General features: G+C 38.7%; 1 protein-coding gene across 1 annotated transcript; it reads left to right on the top strand.

Annotated features, from left to right (window-relative positions):
• GLYATL3 (glycine-N-acyltransferase like 3) lies at positions 1–22,682 on the top strand. The gene is made up of 6 exons (XM_050786271.1): positions 1–119; positions 8,713–8,818; positions 12,383–12,490; positions 13,439–13,565; positions 17,384–17,510; positions 22,256–22,682. Exons 2-6 carry the CDS (start codon positions 8,741–8,743, stop codon positions 22,680–22,682), a joined length of 867 nt encoding a protein of 288 aa, XP_050642228.1. The 5' UTR covers positions 1–119; positions 8,713–8,740.
• Positions 22,683–24,695: the final 2,013 nt, after the last annotated feature.

The raw sequence follows: 24,695 nt of genomic DNA on the forward strand, positions 1-24,695 counted from the left end.
TTTCTACTAAGGGCTAATTAGGGAGGTAGCCTTGAAGAATAAACTTACCATTGATATAAAAGGAGCTGCTGGACTGATACACAGCTGAAAACCCTCAGTTTTGGATGAACTCCCAGCAGGTAAACATTTATTCATTAATATAATACATTTCAAGTCATAGTTTATAATTGCAGAAAGGGATAGGAAAAATGAAGAGATGAAATCCAACCTTACACAGAAAGAATACATTGCAATTAGGTTTCAAGGAAAGATATATTTGGTTTCACTTCTAGGCGTGTTTTTGTTTGGGGTTTTTTAAACTCTTAAATTTTGATATGAGGAAAATTTTTACCCTTAAATTTTGATGTGACGACAATAAGCATTGCCAAGTATAAATTTGTCTGCATTGTGATATGGGTACAACTAGAACAACCTCTCTGAACAAAAATCCTAACATATCAAAAATAATTATTAGCATCGGATTGCAAGTGCAAAAAAAATGTATTTCCTCGTTAACAAATGCCCACCATTGTATGGTAAATAGTGTATTACATTATAAAAACGGAGATCTTATGTTTTATTGTTTACAAGACTTAAAAGTCTCCCAGGGGAGTTTCATGCTTTCATTGTTATGATAAATATTAATCAATAAAATATTTTAGATGCTTGCTCTGTGCTTATAAATACTCAAATGCCCTCAAAGAAACTTCAGTTTCTAAAACTTATATGAGCATAATTCTTTTTCTTGACAAGTACTTTCAAACAGTGAGTCTATTGGCTATAATTTGGTTAAAGGAGTCACTAACCTTTACCTTCCAATTCCAGAACATACTGATTGTGGAGAGTAGTAATTGAGTGGTAAGGATATGACATTCTGCTCTTGTAGCTTTCAGAGTTAATCGTCATTATGACTCTCTAACATGTTACAAATATGTGTAGAAAATATTTTCTGCATCAATGAGAATTTCTGCTCTATTTTGTGGCATTAAAAAAAATTCTATTTAACCACTTTTTGCCCATTCAGTATGATATTGGCTGTGGGTTTGTCATAAATAGCTCTTATTATTTTGAGGTACGTTCCATCAATACCAAATTTATTGAGCGTTTTTAGCATGAAGGGCTGTTGAATTTTGTCAAAAGCCTTTTCTGCATCTATTGAGATAATCATGTGGTTCTTGTCTTTGGTTCTGTTTATATGCTGGATTATGTTTATTGATTTGCAAATGTTGAACCAGCCTTGCATCCCAGGGATGAAGCCCACTTGATCATGGTGGATAAGCTTTTTGATGTGCTGCTGAATCTGGTTTGCCAGTATTTTATTGAGGATTTTTGCATCGATGTTCATCAGGGATATTGGTCTAAAATTCTCTCTTTTTGTTGTGTCTCTGCCAGGCTTTGGTATCAGGATGATGTTGGCCTCATAAAACGAGTTAGGGAGGATTCCCTCTTTTTCTATTGATTGGAATAGTTTCAGAAGGAATGGTACCAGCTCCTCCTTGTACCTCTGGTAGAATTCAGCTGTGAATCCATCTGGTCCTGGACTTTTTTTGGTTGGTAGGCTATTAATTATTGCCTCAATTTCAGAGCCTGCTATTGGTCTATTCAGGGATTCAACTTCTTCCTGGTTTAGTATTGGAAGAGTGTACGTGTCCAGGAAATTATCCATTTCTTCTAGATTTTCTAGTTTATTTGCATAGAGGTGTTTATAGTATTCTCTGATGGTAGTATTTCTGTGGGGTCGGTGGTGATATCCCCTTTATCATTTTTATTGCGTCTATTTGATTCTTCTCTCTTTTCTTCTTTATTAGTCTTGCTAGCGGTCTGTCAATTTTGTTGATCTTTTCAAAAAACCAACTCCTGGATTCATTGATTTTTTGGAGGGTTTTTTGTGTCTCTATCTCCTTCAGTTCTGCTCTGATCTTAGTTATTTCTTGCCTTCTGCTAGCTTTTGAATGTGTTTGCTCTTGCTTCTCTAGTTCTTTTAATTGTGATGTTAGAGTGTCAATTTTAGATCTTTCCTGCTTTCTCTTGTGGGCATTTAGTGCTATAAATTTCCCTCTACACACTGCTTTAAATGTGTCACAGAGATTCTGGTATGTTGTATCTTTGTTCTCATTGGTTTCAAAGAACATCTTTATTTCTGCCTTCATTTCGTTCTGTACCCAGTAGTCATTCAGGAGCAGGTTGTTCAGTTTCCATGTAGTTGAGCGGTTTTGATTGGCAAAAACTGGAAAAATTCCCTTTGAAAACTGGCACAAGACAGGGATGCCCTCTCTCACCACTCCTATTCAACATAGTGTTGGAAGTTCTGGCTAGAGCAATCAGGCAAGAGAAAGAATGGATCAAGGGTATTCAGTTAGGAAAAGAAGAAGTCAAATTGTCCCTGTTTGCAGATGACATGATTGTATATTTAGAAAACCCCATTGTCTCAGCCCAAAATCTCCTTAAGCTGATAAGCAACTTCAGCAAAGTCTCAGGATACAAAATTAATGTGCAAAAATCACAAGCATTCTTATACACCAGTAACAGACAAACAGAGAGCCAAATCATGAATGAACTTCCATTAACAATCGCTTCAAAGAGAATAAAATATCTAGGAATCCAACTTACAAGGGATGTAAAGGACCTCTTCAAGGAGAACTACAAACCACTGCTCAGTGAAATAAAAGAGGACACAAACAAATGGAAGAACATACCATGCTCATGGATAGGAAGAATCAATATCATGAAAATGGCCATACTGCCCAAGGTTATTTATAGATTCAATGCCATCCCCATCAAGCTACCAATGAGTTTCTTCACAGAATTGGAAAAAACTGCTTTAAAGTTCATATGGAACCAAAAAAGAGCCCGCATCTCCAAGACAATCCTAAGTCAAAAGAACAAAGCTGGAGGCATCATGCTACCTGACTTCAAACTATACTACAAGGCTACAGTAACCAAAACAGCATGGTACTGGTACCAAAACAGAGATATAGACCAATGGAACAGAACAGAGTCCTCAGAAATAATACCACACATCTACAGCCATCTGATCTTTGACAAACCTGAGAGAAACAAGAAATGGGGAAAGGATTCCCTATTTAATAAATGGTGCTGGGAAAATTGGCTAGCCATAAGTAGAAAGCTGAAACTGGATCCTTTCCTTACTCCTTATACGAAAATTAATTCAAGATGGATTAGAGACTTAAATGTTAGACCTAATACCATAAAAATCCTAGAGGAAAACCTAGGTAGTACCATTCAGGACATAGGCATGGGCAAAGACTTCATGTCTAAAACACCAAAAGCAACGGCAGCAAAAGCCAAAATTGACAAATGGGATCTCATTAAACTAAAGAGCTTCTGCACAGCAAAAGAAACTACCATCAGAGTGAACAGGCAACCTACAGAATGGGAGAAAATATTTGCAATCTACTCATCTGACAAAGGGCTAATATCCAGAACCTACAAAGAACTCAAACAAATTTACAAGAAAAAAACAAACAACCCCATCAAAAAGTGGGCAAAGGATATGAACAGACACTTCTCAAAAGAAGACATTCATACAGCCAACAGACACATGAAAAAATGCTCATCATCACTGGCCATCAGAGAAATGCAAATCAAAACCACAATGAGATACCATCTCACACCAGTTAGAATGGCGATCATTAAAAAGTCAGGAAACAACAGGTGCTGGAGAGGATGTGGAGAAATAGGAACACTTTTACACTGTTGATGGGATTGTAAACTAGTTCAACCATTATGGAAAACAGTATGGCGATTCCTCAAAGATCTAGAACTAGAAGTACCATATCTAGATCTAGAACTAGAACTAGATCTAGAACTAGAAGTACCCAGCCATCCCATTACTGGGTATATACCCAAAGGATTATAAATCATGCTGCTATAAAGACACATGCACACGTATGTTTATTGCGGCACTATTCACAATAGCAAAGACTTGGAATCAACCCAAATGTCCATCAGTGACAGACTGGATTAAGAAAATGTGGCACATATACACCATGGAATACTCTGCAGCCATAAAAAAGGATGAGTATGTGTCCTCTGTAGGGACATGGATGCAGCTGGAAACCATCATTCTTAGCAAACTATCACAAGAACAGAAAACCAAAAACCGCATGTTCTCACTCATAGGTGTGAACTGAACAATGAGATCACTTGGACTCAGGAAGGGGAACATCACACACCGGGGCCTATCATGGGGAGTGGGGAGGGCGGAGGGATTGCATTGGGAGTTATACCTGATGTAAATGACGAGTTGATGGGTGCTGACGAGTTGATGGGTGTAGCACACCAACATGGCACAAGTATACATATGTAACAAACCTGCACGTTATGCACATGTACCCTACAACTTAAAGTATAATAATAATAATAAATAAAAATAAAAAATAAAAAATAAATTCTATTTAATAAAAGATCCTTATGAAAGGAATCACTGTTTCCTGAAAGGATATTGTCAAATGTAGATTAATTATAGTGTCCTCTCTGCATCAATCCATGGGGGAATGTCTCTGATTTTAGTTTGTCACCCTGAGTCATTTGTGAGTTGCAAAAGTATAGTCTTGAAGGGTAGGTTAAAGCCTGATTAAGGAGAGGTTTTACTACTAAGAAATTAGAGGCCGGGTGGGGTGGCTCACGCCTGTAATCCCAGCACTTTGGGAGGTCAAGGCAGGTGGATCACATGAGGTCAGGAGTTTGAGATCAGCCTGACCAACATGGTGAAACCCCTATCTCTACTAAAAATATAAAAAAAAATAGCCAGGCGTGGTGGTGTGTATTGCAGGATCTGGCCAGCAGCCCGCAATGCAACGGAGCTCTCTCTTTGTTCCCAGGCAGATCAGCAGGTCGAGAAATAACAGACAAACACAAGATAGTGAAAGCTGGGTCCAGTGGGGGTCACTGCCTTCTGGTCCCACGGTGGTGCCAATGCACTGAATATACCAGCATTTATTATTAAATTTAGTGAGGGCGGGGGTAGGTTAGTGAGGGATTTAGGGTCATTTGATTATGAGGTGAGATGGTCACATGGGGATGAAGTAATTCTTTAACATAACATCTGTATGCAATTTACAGTATATGGAGATAAGAATTTAGAAATTAATGTGTGCATCAGTAATTTCTAACAGAGCCTTAAAACAGAAACGCAGTCTTTCCATAATCTGTGATTAGCAAGATATTAATCAGCAGTAACAGTTGCAGCAAAAGCTGGTTACAAACAATCCATAGAAACATGATGTGAAGCTAGACAACTGGTTAGACCAGAAATCCTCAGAAGAGAGTATGCTTTAACCCTAAAGAGGCCTAGAAGAGCCGTGGCAAGATGAGGGTGTTTATAGCCCTATCTTATCCATATGGACAGGGGCCCCTCAAGCATCCATTTATAGGCTCTCCACAAGGGTCACATTCCATTCCCAGAGCTATGAACATCTGCTTTTCTGGAATAGGAATCTTGGTGATGTGAAACCTCCCTGACTGCACGTCCATTCATAGGCTCTCTACAGGAGGAAGCACATCACACGCTGTTGGCTCATTCTGGCAGTCCGACCCAGCATTGTCTTTACACAATCCTGCATGCAATTTTGTATTTACAATAATCAGGAGCATTTCATATTTTATTCCGTAGCAGTAGTTTCATGGTGTCTCCCTACAGGTGTGTGCTTGTAATCCCAGCTACTCAGGAGGCTGAGACAGGAGAATCACTTGAACCTGGGAGGTGGAGGTTGCAGTGAGCCAAGATCATGGCACTGCACTCTAGCCTGGGCAACAGAGCAAGACTGTGTCAAAAGAAATAATAATAATAAATAAATAATAAATAATAAGCTAGAGTAATGGACTTCAGAGATGGCATAAGTGAAAAAACAAGTGTATGTTAGAGGAAAGAGTGTAAGGAGGATAATTTTCTGGGCAAACTGCATCATGAAACTAATCATATTTGTTTCACTTTATGTTAGAAAGTTTAGTGTCAAAAGTGACCTCTCACCTGCTGCAAGTACAGTTGATTCTCATTGTGGTAGCTGTTTTCAATAAAATGATACCAGACACTGACTTAGTCAATACTGAAACATTGTTCCAAGTAGAAATACAGCTAGGTTCCTGTCAGCCTCTGGTTACGGTATTTTCATCAGCAGATCAGTAGTAACCTTGTTTTATATGTGTTTTTGTTGAAAGACACATTAATATACATTGTTGATTCAAAAGCATGGTAACTCATGTCCAAACGAAACTTACCCAACACATGTATTTCCTCCATTATTCACATCACAGCCTTTTTGCACTTAGAAACACCAATACAGCCAAAACATGCTATGCTTTTGGTCCATTTTTAAACAGCAAAATCAACACAAAGTACAAAAACTTGAAAAACTTAGCACTAAACAGACCATGAAAAGGGCACTTGTTTACAGTATGAGAACAAACAAGAAGACAGAGCACCCTGTTCAGCCTTAGCTGGAAACATGTGAGTTAGGAAACCCAGTTCTTTTTGTTGCTCTATGCATGACTGCAAATGACTGTAAAAGTGCCACAAGTATTGAATTGGGAATTACAAATAAATGCTAGTGAGCAGGTAAATTTTCAAATATGAAATTCGTGATTAAGGATGATCAATTATATACATAGGATTATGTCCCATGCTCCATACTTTGCATATTAACCTCACTTTTGACTCCATATTACTTTGTCCCTCTATTTCTCCTTTGCCGAATTTTAATTTAATTATTTTTCTTGATATATTTTACATATCTTCCTTCTTCTCTCTCTCACTGTCTCTCTCTCTCTCTTTCTTTCTTATTTCTTTTTACAGAGTTTTGCTCTTGTTGCCCAGGCTGTAGTGCAGTGGCGTGATCTTGGCTCACCACAACCTAGCAACCTCCACCTCCCAGGTTCAAACGATTATCCTGCCTCAGCCTCCCTAGTAGCTGGGATTACAGGCAAGTGCCACCATACCCAGCTAATTTTGTATTTTTAGTAGAGACAGGGTTTCTCCATATTGGTCAGACTGGTCTCGAACTCCTGGCCTCAAGTGATCTGCCCGCTTTCGCCTCCCAAAGTGCTGGGATTACAGGCATGAGCCACTCACTGCGCCCGTCCTACATATTTTCATAAATGGCTTTAGATCCTTCAGGGAACAAATCAGGTAATAAAGGAGCAAATTATCAACAAATATTCTAATTCCTACTCTTTTCATTAGCTACTTTGATAAGTATTCAGGCATAAAAAGATCTCTAGACATCAAACCTAATTAAGAGGTTCATGTTCCACTGCTCTTTGAAATAATTTTGTTTCATTTTCTATTAGGATATATTGAATTAGAACAAATAAATGTATTTCAAATAAGTATCTACTACAAAGTTAAAAAATGTATTTAGAGATGACGCAAATGAATGAAAAGTTAAGCAGATGAAAAAGTGAAGAGATGATGGCTGTACTTCTTTCTTTGCCATCCTGAAGTATGGAAACTAGATCTTTTCAAAGTTTCTAATATTGGTCCAGACTGGGATTCGAAAGCCTCTTGATGTTCGGGTGCTACCCTGGCCCCTGCAATCTCTTCTGACTCCTGCAGAGAGCACAGACACCTTAAGTGTAACCACTCAGTGAACTAGAGCCCACAGGGATTGATCATATGCTTTCCAGAAGTTCAGGCTCACATAAACTTCATGATAGAATTTTACAGCAGTTTTTAGGTAGATTACAATTGAATATTCAGGGTACCTTGTAATCACAGGGTTATGCCACATAGGGAAATTGAGTAGAATTTTCTCTACCTGGAAAACATGTTGTAAAGGAATGATCCCAGCTCTCCACCACAACCCCAGAGGCACCACGTTCTCCTGTCTAGCTGAGTTCTCTTTGCCATCCTAGTGCCTGTCTGCCACATGTACGTTGATAAGCTCTGCTACATTGAACATAGGAAATATTTTTTTTCTTTAATTCAGTCCATCCCTGATTGGAATGATGCCAGAAAAAGTTTTCTTGGGAACAAAACAGGGGAGGTGAAGCCCCCAAATCTAAAAAAAAATGTAATTGCATGAGAACAGATGACTTTGCATACATTATATTTAGGCCCTTCTTCTTTCTTTAATTTTATCAGGCTAAAATGAGTCTCAGCCTTTGATCACTTCTGATTCTTCATCTTCAATCTAGGTTATTTCTCTCCAGTTGTTCCTCATAACCACCCGACCCACTCAAGTCTTTCTCTAGTCTTTGCCCCACATTGTGAAAAAGATGTTTTCCAACTTAGCTCGAGGCTCTTACCCTGAGCTTCATAGTTTCCATTCAACAACTATTTAGAATGTCCCTACTGTGTGCTAGTCCTTTTGGCAGGTGCTGTGGATACAGTGGAGCACAAAGAAGGCATCGGTCCTACCTTTATACAGCTTATAGGTTACTCGGGATGGATTTAGACCAAATAAAACACAAATAAATATAAAATTACAACTGTTATACATGCTCTGAAGACAGAGTTTAGAGTACAATCAATGTATATAATAGATTTAACCAAGGATAGATACTCACACCTGTTCGGGATTAGGTCATTAACACTTCCCATGTATTCTCCAGTTTACCCGTCCCAGTGCCTCCCCATCTTCCTTTTTCCCTCTTTAGAGGGAGCAATGGCAGTCAGAATTATACCCAATGAAAATAGAATTACAAGAATACTCCTAAATAGATCCAAATATTAACAGACAAAAATTAAATGCCTACCTTCAAGTTTCTAATTAGGTGTGGAGTTGCAAGAACTCTGGAAAAGATGCTGGTGCTAAACTGTTCTACCAAATTACTGATACTGGAGAAAATGTTGAAGAGTTGCTTTCCTGAATCACTCAAGGTACCATAAAATTACTAATTTTATTTTATTTCTTTGTTGTGTTAATCTGTAAAATAATGTCAAACTTGTGGCTATTTTCCTTTTTTTCTGATAACAAGACTCTCTAGGAGCACTTGTTAAACCTACAGCTTCTAGCTCCCTCCTGCTAGAGACAGATTGAATAGACTGTGGATAAGGCCCAGGGAATTCCACTTTTCTTTTTTTTCTTTCTTTTTTTTAAACTTTAGGTTCTGGGATGCATGTGCTGAATGTGCAGGTTTGTTACATAGGTATGCATGTGCCATGGTGGTTTGCTGCACCCATCAACCCATCATCTAGGTTTTAAGCCCCACATGCATTAGGTGTTTGTCCTGATGCTCTCCCTCCCCTTTCCTCTCACCCCCTAGAAACTACACTTTTCATAGTCACTTGGATGACTCCTAAGGAAATTTAGGTATAATTTCTAGATTATTTCTAAATAAATTTGAGTTCTAAAGTATTTTAAATAGCAGAAGGGTATAGACTAAGTGGCATTGCAGTTAAGAACATAATCTAGTTAAAATAATAGAACTGAGGTTTAGATGTTGTTATAAATGCAGTGAAATTGCCTTTAAGAGCTGAATTTCTTGAGCAAGGAGACTGCCCTATGCCTGGTTTTCAAATGGGAGTGGCATGCAAATCACCCAGGAGAGACATAACAAATAAGAATTTGTGAAGACAGAGACTTGCATTTTTACCAAAGACCCTGTATAATCCTCATGTACATTAAAATTTGAACAAAAGTGATCTAGAAGGAGTCCTCTAATGCACCATACTGTGTGAATTAAATCTGGCCATCTTGCCTTATTGATCATGCTTAAACTGTATGTGGTAACGAAAATGTGAATAATAATTTGGAATCATTTGGCTAAAAAATAAAAGGTACCAAATGGACAATCTGACCCAAATCTTCCCAAGATCAATGCTGACACTGAAGTGAATTAATAGAATGAAATGGTAGGCTACTTTGCTTTAATAACATGTCCAAATAATTATTTTGCCAGAGATAATGAAAACAACTTCAGTGACCTTTACAGGGTAATAAAAGATTAAAAAATTAAAGAAAATACAGTTTTGTTTATTTACACTTCCTCCATCTTCTGGAGGTTGTGGCTATGGATTTTGTAACCTCAGCTTAGTGTTTAAGTGATTAAATATCCTTCCAAAGTTCCTTCATAAGCTCTCATCTCATTCCCCCAGTGCATTGACATCCTTCTAGCCACACCCCTTCAACTCAACATTCACCCTTTTAATAAATAGCTGTTGGAAGAGTTTGTAGTTAAGCAGAGTCAAATGTTTCAGTTGGCTCCAAATCCTATATAAATAAGTTACGTTTTTTTTTTTCCGAATCTGAATATTGAAAGGGTTTTCCCTTTTAACATGCTGAGCATTCCAACCATATTTAGGTTACATTCTTGAGTAAGAATGTACAGTTTCTTCATGTGAAACTATATCAATAAACATTACTCTGTATATGCAAGATGAGCAGCCACAGAATTTAAAGATTAACAGAACAAGCCTGACCCTTCCAGGTTACTTTAGATCTCGAATTTTCACTAAGGGTGATCCATGTTACACAATAATATAAGCCGAACCCAATTTGGAAAGACTCCCTCTATGAGGATATGTGAATGACGTCCAGAATGGGTAATATGGAAGAAAGTTGTACAATTCTAGGCATTGAAGAAAATGAGTGATTTAGATTAAAATAGTGATAAACTCAGGTGCGGTAGCAAGCTTGTAGTCCCAGCTATTCGGAAAGCAGAGACAGTAGGTTTATTTGAGCCCAGGAGTTCAAGGCCAGCAAGGTCCCATTTCTTTAAAAAAGTTTTGTTTTTTTTTTTAATTAAACAAAAAAGTGATAAGGGAGGTAAATGTAGGTTCCAATGTCCTTATAAACAAAACCAAGCAACACAAAGTCCATTGAAATCTAACACATGCTAGTTACAAAGTGCACATAATTTAATTATGTAGCTCAATGAATTTTCATAAAGCAAATGCCTACATAACATCCACTACTACAGAGAAAGAAAATTACTTTTTACATCACTCCTTCCCACCGGCAATGCCCCTTTCCAACCACTACCTCTCCCTGCTCCCTAAAAGTGACCACTATCCTGACTTCCAAAGCCATAATTTAGTTTTGCCTGTTTTGAATGTAACAGAAATTGCATCACACAGTAAGTATCTTTTTCGTATCTAACTTCTTTTGCTCAACATTATGTTTGTGAGATTAATTTCATTGCTGTTTTGTAATCTATAGTACCAATGTGCCACAATGTATTTATTCATTTCACTATTGATGAACATGAATGGTGGTAAAAAGGATTCCCATAGTTCAGCAGTCCTTGTTACCACCACCACTTTATCCAACCTCTACAAGCATACATGTGACACATGAAAGCTGTTTTGTAGGACAGTCATCTTTCTTAGTACAGAAAAATATGTGGCTGCGTATGGTGGCTCATGCCTGTAATTTCAATACTTTGGAAGGCCAAGGTGGGAGGATCACTTGAACCCAGGAGTTTGAGACCAGCCTGGGCAACATGAGACCCCATCTCTCCAAAAAAAATTGTTTTTAATTATCCAGGTGTGGTGGTGCTTGCCTTAGTCCCAGCTACTCAGGAGGCTGGGGTGGGAGAATCGTTTGAACCCAGGAGGCGGAGGTTGCAGTGAGCAGAGATCGCGCCACTGCACTCCAGCCTGGGTGACAGAGCGAGACTGAGGAGTTCAAGGCTGCAGTGATCTGTGATTGCCCCATAATACTCCAGCCTGGATGACAGAGTGAGACACTGTCACAAAATAATAATAATAATAAAAGAAGGGTAAACTTTAAAGAAAGAGAAGAAAAAATGTGAAAGGCCACAGAAAGAATTCTAATATTGTTCTACTTTGGTTGAGTCACCAAGCATTCAATCATCTATGTCAGGCTCCATGGACATAATAATGAATGAGACATCATTATAGCCCTCAAGGAATGCTTATAGAGCCTGGCTCCATCAAATCTAAAGTGCAGTTTTGTTTGTTTGTTTTAATTTGAGTTGGTGTCACCCTCTAATGACGTCTAATTGTAAGTTAGGGTTGAAGAAGGAGTTGCATTTCACAGGTTATTTTCAAATACTATAGTGGGCTTGAAAAGCAGCTGAGCATCCAAATTATTTGCAGAAATTTTTAAATATGCATGGACCCTAAGTGCATATGTTATCCTGATTCATTCAGCAAGTATTTACTGCTGACCTATGTGCCAAGTACCCACCTAGTAAGCCTATGAATTTGGTACCTCTCACTGCTATCCTATAAAAAACTAGGTTTGGAAAGAGTTTTTATAGGATTTCATAGACCTTTTACCAGTTTTCATGTGCACTGATAAAATAGCAACAGAAAAATTAATGTGTGTCTATCATGTGTCTGAATGTATGCATATATGTTTATAATTTCCCCTCTCATGGACATGAGTACACAGTAGAACAAGAGGTAAAGAAGATAATATGTGACTGAAACAGCTAATAGTATGATTGGCTTGTCTCTCTGGGTTATCTGACTCAGGTTTATGGAGCAGTGATGAACATAAATCGTGGGAACCCCTTTCAAAAGGAAGTGGTGTTGGATTCATGGCCGGATTTCAAAGCTGTTATCACCCGACGACAAAGAGAGGTATAGTTTTGAAAGGTAAAAAATTTAAAAATAGTAAGAATTGGAGAGAAAAAATAGGTAATGGTATTTTATAACCACAGTAGCCATATACGTTAGCTTACAACACTACCTGTTTCACCATTCATTTCTTTTCTTTCTTTCCCTTCCTTCCTTCCCTCCCTCCCTCCTTTCTTTCTTTCTCTTTCTTTCCCTTTCTTTCTCCAACTTTCTTTTCTTTTCTTTCTCAGAGTCTCATTCTGTCACCCAGACTGGAGTGCGGTGGTGTGATCTCAGCTCACTGCAATCTCCACTTCCCAGGTTCAACCGATTCTCCTGCATCTGCCTCCTGAGTAGTTGGGCTTATAGGCACCCACTACCATGCCTGGCTAATTTTTGTATTTTTAGTAGACACTTTAGTCGAGATGGGATTTCACCATGTTGGCCAGGCTGATCTCGAACTCCTGACCTCAGGTGATCGGTCTGCCTCCGGCTCCCAAAGTGCTGGGATTACAGGCATGAACTGCCACTATGCCCAGCCTCAGCATTAAATTCTAATTTGACTGGCTTCAGAGTATCAGGAACTTGAAAAACCTCTAGTCCAAACATGTTCAATAAAGTGGTTCCTTAGTGTTTCATGATCTCTAGAAGGATGAAGCACAAATGGTTGACTTATAGATACTAGCTTTTTCCCTGGGTGAATGGTTGCTTATGACTGGTGACTTTGGTCATGTGGGTATTTGGAAGAAGAGTGAAGACAACATCTGCCCCATTCTGCTCCTGAGACCAAGGAGAAGCTCATATGGCCAAAGAGGTACCGTCCTGACCACATTAGGAAGATTCTGAGAGCTGTAATTCTTGGAGGTAAATCCAAGAATTACATATAAAATTAAATATAAAAGAGTTAAATATTTATATATGTATATATATATTTATATATGTAATATATATATGTAATGTCTTCTGTCCTAGGCTGAGACAGATAACCTTGATTATTATACTAATGCCTATGCTGTGTTCTACAAGGATGTCAGGGCTTATCGACAGCTATTGGAAGAATGTGATGTTTTTAACTGGAACCAAGTTTTTCAAATACAAGGTGAGGTCAAGTGCAAGACTTATATTATGCAGTCATTTTTTTCCTCCTTAGCATATATCCAGATAGATATAGATATTTCATATATATGAAAATATGTAGATTATATATATACACATATGTATAAATACATACACATCCATTTTATGCATTTACCATTTCTATATTATAGTGTTGTAAGAACACTTATTTGTCACTTCTAATGAGGCATGCATGGCCTTCGGGTTAAAAAGAGACCATTTAAATGGAGCTGTTCTTAGGTGACATATATCTTCTACTATTATTGTAAGATGGATGGATATCAGTGAGAATCAGAATATTTTTCCTTATTGGTTTTAATAATTTTCTATCACGCCTTTTAAAATAACTATAATTTAGGTCTTAGCCAATAGGTAGGCCTTTTATTTTTTCTGAAGCAGATGATTCTGGAAAGAAATAATCAATTGATCTGCATACAATGCCCTCAAATGACTGTTTTGTTTGTTTTTTTCTGAGTCAAGGTCTTGCTCTGCAACCCAGGCTGGATGCAGTGGTATGAGCATAGCTCACTGCAGCCTTGAACTCCTGGGCTCAAGGATCCTGTCTCCTCAGCTTCCTGAGTAGCTGGGACTACAGGTGGCACCACCACACAGGGCCCTTTTTTGTTTGTTTTTGTTGAGACAGCGTCTCATCCTATTGACTAAGCTGCTAAAGTGATTTTAGCCAGAAAGAGTTTATATGAGCTGTGAGGAGATAACGGCATGGCCATCAGGGCTTGGGGCAGAACTTCATGCCAGGAGAGAAGATTAAGGGTTTCTGATAGTTTAGATGAATAGTTTCCGCTTCAGTGTACACTTACTCATCCAACTTTTCATAATGATTAGGTGTTGGCACAGGCAATAAAGTTGTTGTTTATGATTGTTCCAGTGAAATGAGTGCCTTGATCATTTAACAGGAAAGTAGGGAACCTCATATTGGAAATACAGAGTCTAGTAATTTTTTTTCACCTATAGAAACCTGAGGCCCTCCAATAAGGAAAAGCTTCTATCCACCCGGAAAATTTACAAATAAAGACTAACACATGATCATAACCCAAAGACATCAGATGTCGTACAAAATGTATTCATAAATGTACAAAAAGACCTTATGCAGGAAACTCTAAACTCTCTCTCACCTTTACAGATTTGCCCCAGTTGCGCTGGTTAGATGTGAGACATGATTCTATCACTTCCATAGCCAATTTAGAAAAAAATGTTCTGACCAGTATTACTTTAACATAGAAATGAATAAATGTCCTCATTGGTGTGAAAAATCATGGTAGTAATTGGATGGATCTTGGTGCTACAGGCCTATTATCACTAAATCACCTCAATCCATCATTATATAGAAAAAAGGTATATAATTTCCAATATCCTTTTCAGAAGGCTGAGCTGATAGTTGTGAGTAACTTATAGTCATCTAAATTGACTCAATCATTCTTTCTGAAGGTTTGATGGGGACAAATGTGAATTAGTATCACCTAATATAGCCGGAGTAGTAAAGGTCCCTCATTTAGCACGTAAGTCAGCCTGGACATTACCGTTGGCTTCTCCTGTGGTCTTTTGACTACAGACTTCTGTGGTAATAGCTGTAATTTTCTTGGAATACTGAATACTTTCCAAGAAGTCATTGGTATGTTTACTATTCTTAATTGCAGTACCCAAAAAGGTCATAAATCCTCTCTGTTTCCATAACACAATTCCAAAAGCCTACCTACTGGCCATATACATGATCAACATTTGCCACAGTGCAGGCCCCAGTCATAGATACTAGTTTGGCTACTGGGTAGATCAAGCATTAGGTGGTGGAGCTGCTTCAGGACTTGATGTCCAGAGGAATGACACATCCTGCATAGGAATGCCTTTGTCATTTTTAATCTGAGAGCCATTAATGAACAATATTAAATCACGTTTAACCCAACAAGCTACCCAGAGTAGCTAAACCCCTTTAGTTTGCCATATGAAGGCAGGAAGTGAAAAAGTATACAGCTACCCACACAGGCCAGGCTCTTCTGCTCACTACTGATTAGTAAGCTAACCTTGCACTGACGTGAAAAATTATCTACGTGTGTACTAACGTGAGAGTTTCAGAAGCCTGCTTATTGGTAAGAAGTCTAATAAATGTCCTGAATTGTGGCTTATCCACTTAGCCGCTCTTCTCATAAGAAGGTAGGTAGAAAGAGGCAGAGCAAGATGTGGAAGTTCCTTTCACTTGTGGGAAAGGAGAAAATCATTTGTTAAAAGTCGTAACTTGTAAGGAAGACAAAAGGACATGATCAAGAACACCATGAAGAGGTAATCAACAAAATCCAAGATTGTGAAAACCGCACGGTAAACACCTGGGTTTTTTCAACAAATGAAATGAAAGAATCAGAGAGTGGGGGTAGGGATTGAAGGAAAACTTGTAGATTAAAAAATCTGAGACCAAAATTAAACTATAGTGTGTTTAAGAACACACACTTAAAAAGTAGGCACTGCCTCCTTTTTTCTCACAGTCTTTTGAATTACTTAGATGAAATTCAGTGTTATAATATGAGATACTAGCCACAGCATCTATAATTTTAATAACATTAACTCAAAAGCCTACTTATCTTTTCTGAGGTTTAACTCCCTGAGGGAGGAGTCAAGGCTCAGATACAACACTGTGTTCAATACGCCTTCCCACTCAAGCATTCTTCAAGAAGTCCCAGGTCCACACTGAAGAACCTTACCAGAGAGGAGGAAATAAGCCATTAGTCATGGGAAGAGGGAAAGTCAGTTTGCAGAGAATTCAATCCATCAGGACACAGACTGGAAAGGATGGAGTAGATGGGGATTTGAAAAGGTGGAGAAAGGAATCATACTATAAGCTCTCTAAGAACAAAGACCAGGAAGGGCCAGGCATGGTGGATTATGCCTGTAATCCAAGTGCTTTGGGAGACCAAGACAGGGGGATCTCTTGAGGCCAGGAGTTTGAGACCAGCCTGGGCATATACGGAGACCCCAACTCTACAAAAACAAAACAAAACAAAAACTTAAAAAATAAATCAGCCAAGCGGTGGCATGCACTCAGGAGGCTGAGGGAGGGGGATCATTTGAGCCCAGGAGTTCATGGTTATAGTAAGCTATGATCATGCCACTGCACTCTAACCTGGACAAGAGAGCAAGACCCTGTTTCTAAATAAAGAACAGAGACCATACCATTTTTGTGTACCACTATGAACATTGTCTAGCATAGCACCTTATATATATGCAACACCTACTGAATCAAGATTAATCAAATAACTATGACAAATGGAATCTGGGTGAGGTAAGTTCAGGGTAAATCTCACCAACACTGAGTTTACACCTTGTGTTCTGTAATGGAGAGGTATAACAGACTGAAAGAGAGTCTTTGAAGTTGGTTTGCCATGTCCAACAAATCTAAGCTCTTGTATACTTCATAGACTTCATCCTTTATTTCTTGTATACTTCATAGACTTCATCCTTTATTTCGTGGAGCTTAAGGTTAGTCTGAGAGTCCAAAGAATCAATATTCTCCCAAGAAATTCTAAAGTCCCATGAGATATTCCTATCATAAGTTTCTATGAAGATCGTGATGAGTGGTCCCAATGGGCAACATCAGGGGAATTTGAAACTCCTACAAAAATTTGAAACTTAGACAATAGCTGTAATAAATTAGATGTAAATGTATACTGGTTAGGATAATACAAGTGGCAAACTGCTGGTACTGATGATTCTCAGTATAAAATTACTGCAACAAATTTACTGTCTGCTTTTTCAACTAAAATGCCCACATATTAAATTATATCTTTCTATACACAGGGTTGCAGAGTGAGTTATATGATGTTTCCAAAGCGGTTGCCAACTCAAAGCAGTTGAATGTAAAGCTAACTTCCTTCAAGGCTGTTCATCTTTCTCCTGTTTCAACTCTGCCAGATACCAGTTTCCTGTATGTAAACCAAGTTTTTGCATTTGGGGCAGGACTTACTGCTATAGAAGTACAGGTAGCAGTAACTGGAGTACTTAGTATCACTATGGAATATCTAGGCACTTTGGATTTCAACCATTGAGCATAAATGGGTGTGTGTATATTTACTTTTCTCCTCTCTCCTGCGCTTGACTGCTCATAATTTCATTGAAAATCAAATCAGTATCTTTGTCCATAGTTATAAATGAACTCAGAATTCCTGTGTTTTCATAGTATCCACGGAAAAAGTATTCCTTGGTGTCCTCGTCCCTCAAATAATTCTAAATAATTTATACCGTCTGAGTCCAAGGTTGTTATTGTTTTTGCTGTTTCAGGGATGGGGGTATATAGCTGACTTATGTTGAGCTCTTATGTGCCAGGGACTACATGTCTTAAATATGTTATCCCATTAGTTCTTTCCACAACCCTGTAAAGTAGGACTATTATTATTGCCCCTCCCGCCCCCACACACCTTTTTAAACAGAGATGAAGTAACACACAGGGGTAAATTATAGAGCCAAGAAAGAATCCCAAGTCCAACTCCAGATACAATCTTTCAAAACATTGATTAGTTTGTATCTGCATTTATTCTTCTTTTGGAGTCCCTGCTCTGTCATTTACTAATTACCTTTCTGAGTCTCAGTTTCTTCTGAATTCATTCCTTTAAGTATTTTGTTAAATTAATATCATTTTAAATCAACAAATAATAATTGTACACTTTCATGGGGTACAATGTGATGTCTTGATAAATGTATATACCATAGACTGATTAAACCAAGCCAGTTAATGTTAAAAAAAATTGTTATAATATTTTCCTGACATGTTGTTTTGCAAGAGACTGAAGCAAGATAATTAAAAATCACCCACCTCAATGAATGTTAATTTTCTGTACTCCTACAGTGAATGTTGAAGAAATTGTTGAGCAAAATAGCACTAAACCTTAAGAAGAATGTACATTTTAAGTCATAGGAAAGCAACTGGATTTTCTTTTATTGTAGTTTTAATTACGAAAATTTCAAACATACATGAAAATTTAAAGGCTAGTATAAAGAACTTCCTACCCATACGCAGTTGACCTTATTTAATTTATACAAATATATATTCTTTCCACTTCCTAGATTATTTTGAAGAAATGTCCCAGACATTATCCTTAAAAATTTTAATATGTAACTCTAAAAAGTGAGTCTTAAAAAAAAACACCCACTATACTGATATTACTCCTGTGTCCGAGGTCCCCAAGAACACCCACAGGTTTTATGGTTCACTATGTTGACACACAGGACTCAGCAAATATACTCATGGCTATGATTGATTACAATGAAAAGATAAAATGCAAAATCAACAAAGGGAAAGGGAGCACTGGGTAAAGTCCAGAGGAAACCAGACACAAGCTTCCAAGAGTTGTCTCTCAGTGGAGTCACACAGAATGTGCTCAGTCCCTAAACAATGACCTGTAATGATATGTGTAAAACGTTTCAAATTCCTGGCCTCAAGCAATCCTCCTGTCAGGGACTCCCCAAGTGATGGGATTACAGGCCTGAGCCACCGTGCTCTGCTAAAAGTTGTCTACCAGGGAAACTTATTATTAGACACTCAGTGCCCAGGATTTTTATTGGCAGCATCCTCTGCCTAGCACAGACCGATTTCCTAGACACACAGAAGGAAAGCCAGTGTTCAGCAAAACCCACACTGTTTGCACAATTTAATCACAGTGACCCATTTATGTGAGTCCTGGAAATGGTAGCCCCCTTCCAGATCCATGTTCGTAGACACCAACCAAGGGTCAACCTTGCAATTAGGCCTTTTTAAGGGCGACGGCCTCAAGCCTTCTATGTTAGTTTTTTCTGCACATTCCCTTAAAATATTGTTAACATATTTCCTTAAAGTAAAATAACAGTATTTATATTTCTGATATTGTCACATTTTAAAGTTTGTTTCGAATCAACATCTAAACAAGGTTCATACATAGAACTCTTTAATACATCTGAAGTTTCCTTTGACTTGTAAGTTCCCCTTCATCTTTATTTTTTGCATTACTTTTCTGTTGAAGAAACCAGGTTATTTGTTCTTTGAAGTATCCCATAATCTGTTTACTATTGTATGCCTGAGGTATTATTTAAAATTTTCCTCTATCCAGTCAAGCCTTTTGAAATGGGGTTTTAACTTGAATTGATCTCTTTTGCATACAGTTAGACATTCTGTCTTTTTTTTTTTTCCTTAACTTCCCACACGAAACTGATGCAAACAATTTGCATTTAACACCTAAGTCATTAGGCAAGTGTGTGAACCCCCAGCCCTTTGGAAACAAGGTCACAGTCTCTAACATAACTACTCCTGAAACACTTGCCTTAGCAATGTTTTTATCTGCAGTGATTATTTCTGCCTGAAGCTTCTTTGCCCTTGCTTTAAAGTTCATTTTCAAAAACTCAATTGAAAATTCCATTAAACCAGCTATTTTTTTCCTCCGCTTAGTCGATGAATGACTGGCCCAGTTCTATAGCTGATAAAATGCCTGAAATGTGCAACAACACTACACACCACTAATTAAAAGAAAACACAGATTTTTACTTTATAAAAATGATGACAAGAACATTATCAGTCTCTTAGCAGTCACTGGGGTAGTCTTATGATATTAATAGCTTTAAGACTGAGAGCAAATTCTGAGGCACTGTCAGCCTCATAGGCTTTCAACTAAGTAATCCATTTCAGTTTTTAGAAATTGCAGCAATTCTTTTTCTTTATCTTAATATGAGGGGCTTTATACAGTAAATTAATAAAAACTTTCATAACATTAGAACAGATACAGCTAGTGGAGTATACAAACACTGCCAATGGAAAAGTTGAAGGTTGGGACTATTTAACCTAGAAAAGAGCAGGCCTAGGAGACAGTTTGAAGGAACAAATATGGCCAGGCGCAGTGGCTCACGCCTGTAATCCCAGCACTTGCAAGGCGGGTGGATCATCCTGAGGTCAGGAGTTCGAGACCAGCCTGGCCAACATGGCAAAACCCTGTCTCTACTAAAAATACAAAAAGTAGCTGGGCATGTTGGCACGTGCCTGTCATCCCAGCTACTTGGGAGGCTGAAGCAGGAAAATCGCTTGCACTCAGGGGGCAGAGGTTGCAGTAAGCCACTGCACTCCAGCCTGGGCAATAATGCGAGACTCCATCTGAAAAAAAAAAAAAAAAAAAAAAAAAAGAACAAACATTTCTAAAGCATGCACATATGCTTGGCAAATTAAGAGATTTTATTTCTTTTTTGGCCATGGATGCATAACCACAGAAGTTCTACTCTAACATGGATGCATAACCACAGAAGTTCTATTCTAAAACTTTTTCTTTTTTTTTTTAATTGAGCAAAAGATTAGGGCTCCAAGAATCTGGATTTACCAAGGCCTCAGAGAGGACTTCAGCAGAGTCAGGACTAAATAAAAGCAATTCTGAGGGTTTTTGTTATTGTTGTTGTTTACAGAAAGTGTTAAAAGAAAAACTTTAGACAGATTAAATTTAGCAACGTTGGTCTGGGTGCAGTGGCTCACACCTGTAATAATCCCAACACTTTGGGAGGTCTAGTATGGTGGACAACTGGAGTACAGGAGTTGGAGACCAGCCTGGCCAACATGGTGAAACCTTGTCTCTACTAAAAATACAAAAATTAGCCAGGCGCGGTGGCACACCTGTAATCCCACATACTCAGGAGGTTGAGATACGAGAAGCGCTTGAACCGGGGAGGTGGAAGTTGCAGTGAGCCGAGATTGCACCACTGCACTTCAACCTGGGAGACAGAGCAATGCTTTCAAAAAAAAAAAAAAAAAAAAAAAAAAAAAGTTAGCAACGTTTATTTGAGCAAAGAACAGTTCATGAATCTGGCAGCACTCAGAATCAGAAGTTCAAAGTTACACCCACCAGTGGGAGATTTTATACGCCAGACACGGAAGCAAAGCAGGTAAATCCTCTGATTGGCAACAGTTAGGTATCTGTATATTTGGGCATGGTCTGCTCACTTACCTGCCTGTGATTGGCTTGTATAACAAACTCAGCTGTTTGTTATGCGCCTAAGGTTGGTTTTGTGTCAAGTTAGGTTGCAATTCAACACATGGGGACTCAAGGTATGGCGGGAACTGCGGGCCAAATTTAATTCATTTAACAACAGAAACACTTTCCTTAACCTGTGCTGAAGGCAAAAGCAAGTGAACATAAAATTAGAAGCAACGACTTAAATTTGGTGTAATAAGTGTTTTGTCTTCTCAGAAATGAAACCCGGAAAGGTGCTTGTAAATCGGGAATGGTGGATTCTAACTCACTGAAAATCTTAGGTGCCCTCTCAGGGATGGTTTCTCAGTTTGAACCAATATGAAAAGAGTAGTAATAGGTCGGGCATGGTGGCTCACGCCTATAATCTCATCTCTTTGAGAGGCCGAGATGGGTGAATCACAAGATCAGGAGTTCGAGAACAGCCTGGCCAATAGTATGAAATCCCGTCTCTACTAAAAATATAAAAATTAGCCAGGATGGTGGCAGGCGCCTGTAATCCCAGCTACTTGGGTGGCTGAGGCAGGCCTCCCAAGAATTGCTTGAACCCGGGAGGCAGAGGTTGCAGTGAGCCGAGATCACGCCACGGCACTCCAACCTGGGCGACAGAGCAAGACTCTGTCTCGAAAAAGAAAAATAGTTATGTATAACCACATGACTCTGAGGTCCTATTTGTTCTTGTGTCATTCTGTTCTAGCAAGGGGCCTTTCCCACGACTAACCTACCTGACTGTTGCCGAAGCAGATCTACTCAACCGGACTTGGTCAAGGGGTGGCAATGAACAATGTCTCCGGTACATCGCCAACCTCATCGCCTGCTTCCCTAGTGTGTGTGTCCGGGATGAGAAGGGAAACCCGGTCTCCTGGTCCATCACAGACCAGTTTGCCACCATATGCCATGGGTACACCCTGCCAGAACATCGCAGGAAAGGTTACAGCCGGCTGGTGGCCCTCACGCTGGCTAGGAAGTTGCAAAGCCGGGGATTCCCCTCTCAGGGGAACGTCCTGGATGACAACACGGCATCTATAGGCCTACTGAAGAGTCTCCACGCTGAGTTCTTGCCTTGTCGCTTCCACAGGCTTATTCTCACCCCTGCGACTTTCTCTGGCCTGCCTCACCTCTAGCCCAGTGAAAAACTGCAGTGGTTTTCTTACTTTCCCTGAGCGTACACATACTCTTGGCTGCCAACGAGGGGAGAGTTAAAATGGGAATCGGGAGACTCTTGGGTTGTTGGAAAGGGTCTGGAGAATACATACAGGATCCACTTGAGAAGCCTTAATTCTTCGTATCTCAGGTTTCTCCAGTAAGTAGCTGTGGGGGTGAAGAGTAGCTGTGGCTGAAGACTGAGGACGATTGTCCTCCTTTAGGAGAATAGGTTCTAAAGCCAGCAGTTTTAGCGTACTAGGAGAAATTACTGCCTGAGAACAAATGATTCAACACACGACCATGTGGCTACTGCTTTATGATTGCTGCTTGGACCTCTGCTCTGTAGTCTTAAAGGCACACCGCTTCCCTACTGCCTTCATATTCCCCTGTCCCCACTGCTTTGTCTCAGCAACCTCTGTCCTAACAGCTCTACCGCTAAGTTCTCTGTAGAGTAACCTCCTTTTTCCCCTTTAATTACTTGCTCTTTACTTCTGCCTAGGACTCTAGCCTATAGTTCACTGCCCTGGGAATGTTCAAATGTAGTAGTTCTTACATTTTAGTGTTTGTCAGAATCGCCCAGAGGGCAGGTTGCAACACACATCACTAGGCCTCTCCTTCTATGAGGTAGGGCCCCAAATTTTGCATTTCTAACAGCTTCTCACTGCTTATTTGCCTTAGATGGATGACAATATGGGCATTTTGATGCTATAAACAAATGCTGTCAGCATAGGACTAGACCTTACCTATAATCTATTTCAGCCCTCTTATTCATAATCTACTTTCCCATATAAAACTAAGATCATATATAGGGGTGTTTGGGGGTATGCAAATGAATATATAACATATATTCATACACATATATATACATTCATATCTTCTATATGTATATGTATATACTCATAGAATTTTGATGATAAACTTTAACCCTCTGATTACATGTGAAAATTTTGAGGACCAGAGAAAAGAAATGACTTTGTCAAGATTATATTCTTTATAATCAGTACTGGAGGCAGACCCAGAATGCTGCCATTTCAATTCCAATCTGTTATTTTCACTAAATCATGTATCCTTTTTTATAATGTAAATTAAAATGCTTAAGTAATTAAAAGATTAATTTTATTTTTCTTTTATTCTTGTCATTATTTCTTCTTAATTTGAGTTCCAATTGCTTGTGTATGTATACCTTTCAAGGGCAGTAAAGAAAGAGATAAGCATCACCAGCTGTGTTCTCCATTTACAATAAAAGCAGGCACTAACACAATAGTTGGATTGGCCTTGTCTTGATAAAGTTGACTTAGCTATATAGAAAATACTGGTTTCTTATCCCCAAGGAGGTCACAAAATCCTGACTGCAAAGATAGGGAAAAATCCAACTTTTAGGCGTTTATTCTGAGAAAAAGGAAACAAATTGGCTGAAGTAAAGCACATTTAAATTTAAAAAATAGGACTCAGTAGGAGTAAATACATGCTTAGTTCATCCTGAGTCCACAGTTACCTGGAAACTTCTCTATCCTTGGATCCAGAGAGGAAAGCACCAAGTAACCAGAGGCCATAAACCTCTTAGGAGAATATGCCCTAAGGATGCCAATTATCTTTAGCATCGATTAAGCATGAGTTACTCCTGCTTGATATATGGCAATATTATTATAGCCTTATTTTCTTCCTAATGATAATTTGCGTAACATTTCACATTTATCTATGTGCTAATAATTGTACCAGATGTGAGATGTATATAGCTTAATCCTGGTGAGGGATAAAGTATTGCTTTATTGTGGGAATTCTTGCTTAGAGGTGTTATGAATCACCAAAGTCACGCAGGCTCTAAGTGGCAAAATCATGATCAGAACAGGGGTTTGTTGGATTGCAAAGCCTATACTACTAGTCATTATGCTAATTGGTCTCTTAAGCAGCTTGGAACACTTTGTAAATAATTATTCACTTATCTCGTTACATTCTGAATTTTCTACCTTCACTTCCACCTCCAAAACAGA

Source organism: Macaca thibetana, chromosome 4 (genome assembly GCF_024542745.1).
Source record: "Macaca thibetana thibetana isolate TM-01 chromosome 4, ASM2454274v1, whole genome shotgun sequence".
NCBI classification, from domain to species: Eukaryota; Metazoa; Chordata; class Mammalia; order Primates; family Cercopithecidae; genus Macaca; species Macaca thibetana.